Source organism: Lycorma delicatula, chromosome 4 (genome assembly GCF_047948215.1).
Source record: "Lycorma delicatula isolate Av1 chromosome 4, ASM4794821v1, whole genome shotgun sequence".
In the NCBI taxonomy this organism is placed as follows: Eukaryota; Metazoa; Arthropoda; class Insecta; order Hemiptera; family Fulgoridae; genus Lycorma; species Lycorma delicatula.
In genome coordinates, this window is record NC_134458.1 from 49,736,649 (window position 1) to 49,748,774 (window position 12,126).

General features: G+C 31.9%; 1 protein-coding gene across 3 annotated transcripts in view; it reads right to left on the reverse strand.

The window, feature by feature from the left end:
* The window catches only part of LOC142322848 (transmembrane protein 145-like), a 60,488-nt gene that overhangs the window by 3,917 nt on the left and 44,445 nt on the right, over positions 1-12,126 (reverse strand). For all 3 annotated transcript variants that reach the window (XM_075361929.1, XM_075361930.1, XM_075361927.1), the window contains 3 exons: positions 5,696-5,868; positions 4,386-4,506; positions 1,179-1,242 (listed from right to left, as the gene is read on the reverse strand). In XM_075361929.1, the coding sequence (XP_075218044.1) occupies positions 1,179-1,242; positions 4,386-4,506; positions 5,696-5,868 (358 nt within the window). The remainder of the gene's footprint in view (positions 1-1,178; positions 1,243-4,385; positions 4,507-5,695; positions 5,869-12,126) is intronic.

The window sequence follows — 12,126 nt, forward strand, 5'->3', positions numbered from 1 at the left end:
GTCACTGTAATCGCAAGACCGTTATCATCCTCAAAAAAATAATGGCCTATAACACCGTAAGATGACATAGCAGACCACACAGTCACTTTCTGGCTGTGCAACGGACGCTGGTGTAGCTGCGTAGTTTTTTCTTGTGCCCAGTATCTGAAATTTTGCTTGTTAACAAATCCACTGAGGTGGAAATGCGCTTCGTCTGACATCCACAGTTCGTGAACAAACTCTTCATTATCATTTATTTTCTGAAACATTACATTACAGAATTGTGTTCGCACAACTGCATCGTTCGGTTTCAGTTCCTGGATGATCTGCAACTTGTATGGATGGTATTGCAAGTCCTTCGCTAACATTCTTCGAACACTTGAACTATGCAATTGTAAAGAGAGACGACGGATTGACCGATGTGGATTTCGTGTGACAGCATCTTGTAAAGTTTAAACATTCTGTGTTGTACGGACGGTCTCACGGCCTGGAGGTTTCTTTTTCATTGCTGAACCAGTTTCCTCAAAATTAGATATTCATGTTTTAATTGCATGTGCTGATGGAACACGGTCGTGCCGTCCCAGATTAAAATGACGGCGAAATTCTCTACGCGCTCCCTCCACACTCTCATTGTTTTTGTAAAACGCTTTGATAGCAAATGCACGTTTCGCACCACTCCAAGGATCCATGACAACTAAATAGCAGGTTAGGTTAGAGAGGCTGGCGCCACTTATCAAGCGGTACCAAACGCCCGCGGCTAACAATGCAACTTTCAAAATTTCCCGTTTCTTTGAATCACTCTGTATATGGTTTTTAAAAAGAATTATAAAATATTCTAATTATTATGATTTTATTTTAGTTCATTGAAATTATACAGCACTATCTCACTAACCATGAAAATTATTGATTTTTTTTGAATAGACACCTTCACAGCACAGTAAGAAATGAAAAACACATTTGAAAATAAATAAAGCAATAACCTCACCAACTTCTGGAATCATGAAGCATGATTGCCAAATTGAAACCATAAACCATTCAACAATACCCATGTTGAAAGTAAGATGCAGTTAGATTTACGTTCTGTATTAGAAGGAAAAAATAAAAACTTAACCATTTTTTTATGTAGACTTTCTTTATAGCTGTAAAATAATATTAGTTATATAATTACACATTTTTATTATTAAAATGTTATTACCTACCGATTTGTGTAGTCCGAACATGGTATGGAAAATTTTTGTTTGCTTTATTTGGAAGTGTAAGCATCTGTAACAAAATTATTTGTATGAAATTAGAATTTTTATCATAATTAGAATGGATCAGTGATATAATCATAACTATTTTTTTAATTGATATCTAAAGTACCATTTTGGTTAGATGGGATTGGTTCTATTGGTCGGCGGGTAATTATGAGTTTTTGTCCTCAAGGGATTAATGAAATAAATATCTTTTCCTAAAAGGTGTTTGGGATTATATAGATTTAGAGTTAAGATAGGGAGTCTAACTGCTAAATTTAAATTATGTAAATAAAATGTAAAAGAAATATCTCAAAAGAATAGGAATTACATAAAAAATCAGCTTTAGATTTTGAAAATTTTCAAGCTACCATAAATATTAATCTGGAATCTCACTAAAGGTAAATGGTTGAAATTAAATCCATGTTCTCTATTTGGCTGAGGAAAAATACAAATTAAACTGTTAATTATAAATAATCATTATATTTCATTGTCAATTATTGAAAAATGATGTGCTTTATTATCTTTACTTTATAAAATTTTGTTAAAGTGAATGAAGGGAATATAAGAAGAAATTTTTAAAAGAGCCTTTAGTGGAGAGCTTGATTACTATGGAGTAGATAAAAATTACAGTAAAATTTATATACACTGCAGCAATTGATTTTAACAGGCACCATACAAAATAACTACTGGTATTTTTTCAATAAAAACAATATTTACTGATCTCAGCTTTATATCAGATTAATGTAAAATATGACAGCACACTAATTAATTTTTTTTTTGTGGATGAATCCAAAACCATGTTTTGTCAAGTTTAGCTCATAGACTAAGTTACTTTATTTTTAAATAAAAATAATAAATGATGAAAAACGTCAATGAGACTTTATAAAGGAATCAAACCGAGGATCAGCAGATTATAAATAACACTGATAAACATAATTTTTGTTTCCTAACATGTGATACATGATTTTAATATGTTTTTTCAACACTGAAAACAAATATGAACTCAGAATCTTTCTATCACCCATCATTTTTTTTTAAATTTAAATTTTAATTAAAGGATTTTTTCATTTTTCAACATATAGTTAGCATTTTAAGCTCCTATATTGTATTTTGTTAGCTCATTTTTTATTGTTTAACTTTGTTAACATAATTTGTAAGCTGTAAATAAACAATACTAGACAAAAAATTAAATCATATCATAGTCACTTATTACATTATATCTAATTCTGAAGAATGAGCCTTCATGGACAAGGTTAATGATGTCTGTGCAAGTCAAAACATGTAGCTAAAAACACAGCTGTGTTGTTTGTATTAAGCACTGGATTTAGGAATGAAGTAATTTTGTTCGGTCTTAATGCTGTCTAAATTTGTTAACGGTGCAGTATCATAATGCCTTGAAATTGTGTAAATGATGTGGATGTCTTTTGTTATGTATGTGGTGAGTTTACCGTAAAATCAAATAAATAAAAAATTACACCTTTAATTAAAAAAGCATATCATTTGTACTTTCAGTGTAAAATTGGAGATCAGGATAAGACGTTGGCTCCTCATATAGTATGCACTAATTGTTCTGTATATTTAAGAGGATGGCTGAAAGATACACGGAAGGCTTTGCCATTTGGTGTACCTACGGTTTGGCGTGAACCAAAGGATCATGTAACCGATTGTTACTTTTGTTTAACAAGAGTGTCTGGAATTTCTAAAAATTTAAACAAACTGCAAAATATCCTTTATTGCAATCTACAATTAGGCCTGTACCTCACAGTAAAATTATTCCAGATCCTGAACCACCTCTGAATGTATGTTTTGAAAGCAGCAATGATGAATTAGAAAGTACTGAAGATGACAACAATGATTTTGATTTTGAATTATCTTCCAGTAAGCCACATCTTATATGACAAGGTGAAATAAATGACTTGGTTAGGGATTTAAGTTTATCAAAAAATTAACCCAAACTGTTAGGATCAAGACTGCAAGGTTGGAATTTACATCGAAAAAAATACAAAAATTTTGGGCTTTCGAAGCCAACAAAAAGAACTTTCTCAGTACTTTACTGATGAAAATAATCTGGTTTATTGCACAAATATTGATGAGCTTTGTTGCATTTAGGACAAGTTCATAAACCTGAGGACTGGCGCCTTTTCATACATTCGTCCAAGCATAGTTAAAAGTGGTTCTACTACACAAAGGTCTTCGATACCAATCGCTTATGGTGTTAATTTGAAAGAGACATACGATGTGATGAAAGACGTTCTTGAAAAAATATATTATAAAAAACAAAGCTGGAACATATGTAATGATTTGAAAGTTATAGCTATTTTGTTAGGCATGCAGTTACACTATAATAAGTACAAGTGCTTTCCTTGCGAATGGGACAGCCGAGATAGGGACATTAGGCAGAAATTTCCGAATGTAAGTGAAGGAAAAATTAAAAAAGGAATATTTATTGGTCCTCAAATAAGAGATTTGGTCGAAGATGATGTAATGAACTCAATGTAGAAAGTGCACCTTGGGCTTCATTTAAAGACGTTTGCAAAAATTTACTCGGCAAACAAAATTCCGATAATTACCACGATATTGTTAATCAACTTCTTACTTCATACAGAGCTTATGGGATGTAATATGTCTTTAGAAATACATTTCGTCCACTCACATCTTGATTTTTTTCGGACAATCTCGGAGACGTAAGAGACGAACACGGTGAACGTTTCCACCAAGACATTTCGGTGATTGAAAGCCACTATAAATGGAAACGGAATACTAACATGGTAGCCGATTACTGTTGGACATTAATTCGGGATATGCCTGAGACTATTTATAAAAGAAAAGTATCAGCGAAATCATTCTAACACAGGTATGGCCATGCAAAATGATAAATTTTACAGATTTTAACTATATTTTCCCTTAATTTTTTTTGGAGCGTAATTTATTTATTAATTTGTTAAGAATTAAGGGTGATAGAAAGATTGTATTTACAGATCTGTAATGTACACAAAAAAGCAATTCAAGAAGTGATATCACACTTAGAGAAACATTAAAATTTTTTTTGTCTATTAGTGTAATAATAACAATAACATACCATAATAATTATCATTGTAATAACAATTATTATCATTACAATAATAATGATGGTGCTATCAAATCTAGTGAATGAAAACAATTTTTTCTTACCAGAAATAGAATGTGTCCAGCTATCGCAATAGAATGTTGTACAAAACAAACAATACTTTCTCTCACCCATTTGTCAACAAAATTATTTGCACAAATTATGAATGCTGGGCCAGTGATGAACCTGAGGGGAAAATATTGCTTGTTAACTTTACTTTTTATTTTGTAATGTTATGAATTTAATTATTAAAAACATTAATATAATTGTTAAAAAGCTATATTAAATAAACTTAATTCATATTTTAGAAAATATAAAAGTGCAAAAATTATCACTGAATTAATGATGCATGGTATTTGAGAAATAAAATAAATAGAGAATGTAAACAGCAAAAAAGGAGAAATTTCATATTATAGTAAACAAAATTTCTGGAAAACTAAATTCTGCAAACCAGATTATTTTTACACAGATGGCACAGAATATCAACTTCTTCACACTGACCAGGGTTATGTATATTTGTATGTAATCATACACCATTAATGGCAGTTATGCGCTCCACTTAAAGAGTTCTTTCTAGGTTTAGTTTTATTATTTATAATATGATACTAATAATATAAAAAAAATTCTTTACTTTTTAAAAAAAAAAAAAAAAAAAGAATAATTTTATGAAAACTTACTTAACATGTTCACAATTGCTTTTGTACTTTTTCTAGAAAAGTTCACAGAGAAACAATTTTTTTTTTAGTAGCAGTTAAATCTTCATTTATAAGGTGAGAAAATGCTGAACTTCATTCAAATGTATAATTAATCTGTAATTTACTATTAGGTCAAGGGTTATTTCCCTAATAAAATGCAAAAAATAAAACAAAAACAATCACAATACCAGAATATTATATAATATCTATTAAAAAATATAAATGTCAGTGTAACTAAATATTTTATCCTAATAAACAAAAAAGATATGTTCTTAGAAACATAAAAGTAGTAGCAAAATTATGTTGAGTACATAATTATTTATGTTAAGTTCATAATTCTTCTATGTAATCAGTAATTCTGGGTTAAAAATTTTGTTAACTTATCCTACTTATTTTAGCTTACAGCTTTAGCAGTCCGCTACTATTTTCTGTAGCCCTCCATCAGTAAAAAATAAAATGAATGCAGAGTAAAAATTTAATACATTTTTAAAATAAATTTAATTAAGAATTTATAATTGAAAATTTTTGAGAAATTAATGAACCGTTATTAGAAAATTTAAGTAAATAGATACAGTTTTGTTATAACTTTCCACTTTACTTTTTTAAAGATTCATTTAAAAAAAGATTATAAACTTTAATTTCATTAATAAAAAAATAAAATAAATATTAACCATTCTTACCAGAGTGTTGCTATTAGATCAAAAGGATAATAAAATGATGCTTTCTCAGGGTAGTGCTTCAAAGTTAGAATCGTTGAATAGATGAACATCCACCAAGCAATTATTCTGAGTGCAATTAGTCCGTACCCAGCAGGAGATTCATAAGTGTATAAAACTTCACCCGGGTCAAAGTACTATGAGTGACAAACAGAATATCATTAAAAAAATAATATGCACTTCACAGATTAGATTTGATTTTCTGAGGAGTAAGAGACCTGGCTTTTCCCAAGAGGCACTTTAGCCTCCAGATAGGAAAGATGGTAGACACTTCCTTAGAATCAGAAGGTTACCTCCACATTAGCCTCAATAAAGAAGTGGCTGAACAGCTGGTTATTAGAAGGTTCCAGCATATGATGCCACAAATGTATTCAGGATGTTAGGTGACACAACCTTCACAGTACTCATTTAGGGAAGGCGGAATAAAGAAGAAGGAAAGGGTGGGAAGATGAGGGAAGGGATGAACTTGCAAAGGGACTGCCTCTGATCAGGATAAATTAATGCCTTGTCCAAGACCAATGAACTTTGCATCACATAATATTTTATAAATATTACAAATATAAACATCCAACTTTTAATTACATGGAAATTCTCTTGAAAGTAATAAAGTTCAATCTTTTATGTCTAAATGAGATTTAGAGTGATATGTCATATATATATATATATATATATATGACATATATGTATATATATATATATAATGTATGTATATATATGTACATATATATATATGTAAAATACATATATACTTAAATATAAGTATGACATATATGTATATATATATATATAATGTATGTATATATATGTACATATATATATATATATATATATGATCTTATTAAGAAGTTCGTTCGAACATCGCCGGTAAAAGCCTGCAGAAAACTGGAAGGCATGGAGAAGTCAAGGAACTATGTTTACAGTTCTAAACATGACCTAACCTTTCTTTTTCCTGTTTAGCCTCCGGGAATCACTGTCATGTATTACTTCAGAGTATGAATGAAGATGATTGGATGAGTGTAAGTGAAGTGTATTCTTGTACAGTCTCAGGTCGACCATACCTGAGATGTGTGGTTAACTGAAACCCAACCGCTAAATAACACCGGTATCCACGATCTAGTATACAAATCCGTATAAAAGTGCCTTTGCTAGGAAAACATGACGTGACCTAAAAGTGAAATGAAAATGGGGAAAAAATAAAAAAATAAGTGTGAAAATATTATATTTCAGATCAATTAGATTTGTAATAAAGAATACTCTCAAAGGTAACAGTACTTCATAGTACTAGGTAGCATACATAAACTTGATCGATAATGTTCTTGAATTAAGAAAAGCAAATACTATAGCTAATTTTAATAGTAAGTGCTCTCCATGTAAATGGAAGTAAATAAAACATTTTTTTAAATTCCCACCACTTCATTAAAAAATGTAAAAGTATTAGTTTACAAGAGATTATAGGTGCTAATAAGACACAAAAAACACGAACAGTAGGGAAGTGTTGCAAATGTGGCAACATAAAACAGAAATAAATTCGATTGGTAAAATGTTTATTCTACAATTAGAACTATTTGAACTAATTGATGGAAAATTAAAAAAAAAAATTAATTTAATAATAATATAAAAGGGTGTCCATGGATACAATAAAATTCGAGGGTTACTCTTTTTTTTCTCTCTTTTTTTCCCCCTACATCCCTGGGCCGGACATCCACTAAAGTATACGCGGCCCAGGGACGTGTCCTTGTGACTCTAAGAGGGCTTTCCCACCCACCGGCAGTACGTCCGGCACGGTAGGTCAGCCCCCCCGGTTCCGGATCTTTTTATATTGCCTGCCTCCAATCCTCCGCGCGCAAGGAAGACCCGGCTATGCCGTCTCCCTCCCCCCCCCCCGCCCGCGGAGGACCGGGTCTCGGTCTTTTCATGCCTGCCTCAAACCGATAGCACCAGCCCCAGCAAGCGCTGAAGCGCCCCCAGCAACCGGCGCCACCGGCCGGGACTCGGTCTTTACTTGACCCCTTGTAGAGAGGGGTACTCTTACAAAGTAATAAGTGCACTGTTACATCATGGATCTTCGATTTGTGAAGATCCATGTTTTATTAAAAAAGTAAAAATATGGTACGAAGTGAACGTAATGACTATCAAAAAAAAAAATTGCCCGAGAAATTCAAAAAAATGTATATTTGTTTGTTCTAGAAAGGCAATAAATTTTAATAACAAATTCATAAGATAGCAATCAGTAATTCATAAAAACATTAAAAGAATAATCTTAACAAAACACAGTGATGTCCAAAAAAAAATTACAATGAAATTGTAAACCGTACAGTAAGGTCTTGCAGATATCATTTCTTCCGCTCAAAAATTTAACAAAATGATGCTGATATAAAAAAGGTTAAGAAACTCCATTTCTATTATAAAAATCTGTTATAATTTAGAATTTTGTTTAAAAAAAAATACATGCTAAGTATGTGTAATAGACAATAGATATACAATAACAGATAATAAAAAATGTTGTTTAAGCGTTCCATAATCAAAACAGAAAAAATTGTTACAAAACTCATCTCGGCTCGATTTGATTTATTAAAAAAACTCATATAATCAGCAGGAGTAGTATTAATTCATTACCGCAATTTTTGTTAAATTTGACAATTATAAATTTGCTGTCACAAATTGAAATCGGGCCGGTAAGAGTTTTGTAACAAATTTTTCTATTTTTTACTTATTATATGGAACGCTTAAACATTTTTTATTATCGGTTTTTTGTATCTATTGTCTATTACATATATTTAACACCCCCTGCTATTGAGGTTGTTAAGTTTGTTGTAATGATAATTATATGACCTCCAGTGTGGAAAGTCATGACTGTTTATATATTTTAACCTGTGATTTTTTAATTTTTGACTTTAATGTAATATTTTAACTCTTGATGACGGCTTCCAAGTTAGCCGAAAGATCTAGAGCTTATCTCAATGTGCTGGTAAGGGGGATTTTATTAATTGTTAATATTACTTAATTAACATATCAGCAATACCATGTTCGAGAAATTATTGTATTTCTATTGTCTGTTACATATACTTAATATGAATTTAAAAAAAAATCCTAATTAACTTTTGAAAATAGAAATGTAGTCTCTTAAGCTTGTTTGATATCAGTATCATTTTGTTAAATTTTTTAACGGAAGAAATTATATTTGGGAGACTCTTACCGTACGGTTTACAATTTCATTGCAATTTTTTTGGATACAATATACCATTTTTTTTTTTTTTTTTTTTTTTAATTATGATGTTCTGATGGCAGTGTCAAATTAAGGACTAGCAAGCTGTTGGTAGCTCTTCATTTTTAGTTTCATACTGAATTAATGAAACTGAAATTTAATGAACTATAAATTTTATAGATCAATAATTTTTTTTATTCTATAGTACTTTTTTAGTATTTAACCATTTTTTAAAAGTTGGTTTTATTATTTTTTTAAAGTCTATTGTGTTAATGTTTAAGAAATTTAGATTTTTGTAACTTTTGACTTTTAATTTTTATCTTTTTCAGAGATGCATATGCGTCAGTTAAAACAGCCATTGTCTTTGTACAAACAGTGTAAAACGATTGTTAACTTTATGATGCTTGAAATATGCTGGTTAATATGCTGATATGGAACGTATTGTAACAAGACCGGCCTAAGTAACGGATTCCTACCGATTATTATAAAAGTAATAATATAATAATTGGAAGAATTCAGAAAGGAACAAAAAGGAGAACCTTTTTTGTAAAGAATAGGTCCGTTTTTCCATTGTCTTCTTTTATACAGCCCGCGAACACACAGTGAACATCTGTTGTACGGTGAGAAGAGACCAGGTTTGGAATTTACAAAAGCCTCGGTCAACTGTTCTCACGCTTCGACTTGGGTCCGGTCCGACAGGTAAAGAGGCTAGCAGTATAAATAGTCCAGTAAGACCAGCTAATAAAAGAATTCCATTAAAACTAGTCTGTGAGGCGTTACAGTGTCAGTCCCGCAAGGGCAGCTCTGCGAGGCGTTCAGCGAGGAGAGGCTGCGAGTTGTATGGAATCGTATGGGTTCTGCAGAGTTCTGCGAACCAGTCTAGCGAGACGTACGACGACGATCCAGCGTGGAGAGTCACAGGTGTGAGTCTGCTAGACGTCAGTCCAGCGAAGAGAGTATCCAGTTCGATACGATTAAGGTGACGCCACGAGTAATTCCAGTAACCAAGAAATACTACAGGTGAGTTACAGTAAAACTATAAGTGCATAAGTGAAATAAATAATACAATAGACTCATTCATAAACTGAGTAGACAACAAAAGGGATTTGCAAGTGAATTTTATAAAATAGTTTTTTAATATAAGACTAGTGGTTAAAAAGGGAAAACTAGCGGTTTCTTTTGTTAATGGGTTTGAATACTAGTTTGCTGTTTATATACCTGGAATAAATTCCGATCGATTATTTATTTTGAACTCTGTTTTATGTGAAATCTGTATTTATTATTTACTATTGACATTACTATCACTTATAATATTATAACTGTTATATTTGTTGATTACGTTGTGTATTTTTCTCTGTTTTTATGCCATGTTTAGTACTATTATCCTGACTATTATTGTGGTTGTAATTACTATATTAATATTTGTGTTTATTAATTATTTTATTATTGTCACTTATTATTTTTTTTTTTTTGTGTTTTACGGGCATCGACTTCTAAGGTGATTAGCCCTCGTCACATACTTAAAAGAGGTTTATATCACCATCAGGGTCGTCATATGTAAGGTGAAAAGGGCCCTTACATTTATTTAAAAGCACAAACACAAAATTTACACACAACATTTAACGACAAAACACTAAGACAACACTTAAGGGGAGTAAAGGGCCCCAATCTTAAAATTTAAATAGAAATTAAAACACAAATATGGAAACGTTAATGTTTACAATACCAATATGTTTTTTTTTTAACCTTTTCAGATCAAGTAGCCATTAAACTGACAATATACGGCGTCAGTTTTAAAACGTTGTTACAAAATCATTTTATATGGCATCTAAGTCGGTTATTTTGTTTTGTATTCACAAAGGAATCAGTTTTATTACACAATTTGAACGACGTTTATACGATGTAAATGTTTTATTTAGACTAGAAAGAATATGACCATTTTCCCCCCAGAAATGTGCTTGTGTGTGTGTGTGTGTGTGACTTGTGTATTATAATTGCTATGAGGATTACGGATTTATTATTTATTTTTTTCTTGAATTTTTACGGGCATCGACTAGTAAGGTCATTAGCCCTCGTCACATTCTTAGAAAGAAATTAGTGTCACCATCAGGATCGTCATATGTAAGGGTGTAAAGGGCCCTTACATTTTATTTAAAAGCACAAACTACACGGAAACATTAAAACAACAAGACAAGCACAACACTTACGGGGTGTAAAGGGCCCCGATATTAAAAATTGAGATAAAAATCTCAATGAACAGGTAATTAAAAAATATATGTCTATACAATACTATATCATTATTCTACCTGTCTCGTTTATTAATTTGTTTAAGCACCCTCGGGGCGACAAGAACCGCCGTGAAGCAGTATATTAGTCGCGCCAGGATACCGTGGCAGTTGACTCCTTATAAACAGGCTACAGGCATCGATTGCGCTTACCCATAGCCCCGCACCGTCAGTTTACCCTTGAGGGTTCCCCATGCCATCATTGGACACACCCCAACTCACGCTCTTGAATGCAGACGAGCCAGGATGGCCTAGGCAAGAGGCTACCTCCCATCACTACACGTGCCACGCTTCGAGACTCCCATATACATAAAGAATTCCACTTAAAGATTCTTTAACACAGCTTTAAAAATATTCAACTTTTACAGACTTCTAAGAAGTCCACTGGGGTGTAAAAATGAAATTATCTTTTCTTCATTTCCATTATCCAGATCAGCAGTAATTTCACTTCTTAGACGGAACCTCTTTCTGAGGTCCTCATATATTGTACACTCTTCTATTAGATGCTTAATTTTAAGTGTTTTATTGCAAACACCCACATTGGTCTCTCTTCGCCGGTTAACAAATATGAATTTGTCAATCGCGTGTGACCGATTCTAAGTCTGGTCACAGCTACTTGTTCATGGCGAGTCAACTTAAAGTCGCTTTTCCATTTATATGGAGAAGTTTTTATTGAGTTTAATTTTGTATTTAAATTCCTCTAATCAGTATTCCACTAGTTTCTTTCTATGTTCGTTAGACAGTTTTTAACATCTGCCACTCTTACAGGAAATGCATTCAAATCATCGCAGACTGTTGCCTTTCTGGCAGCTTCGTCTGCGATTTCATTACCTGTAATACCAGGCATGCCCTGGAGTCCATATAAATACACATCGCTGTCTTCGTTGCTTTAAAACGTATAAAAT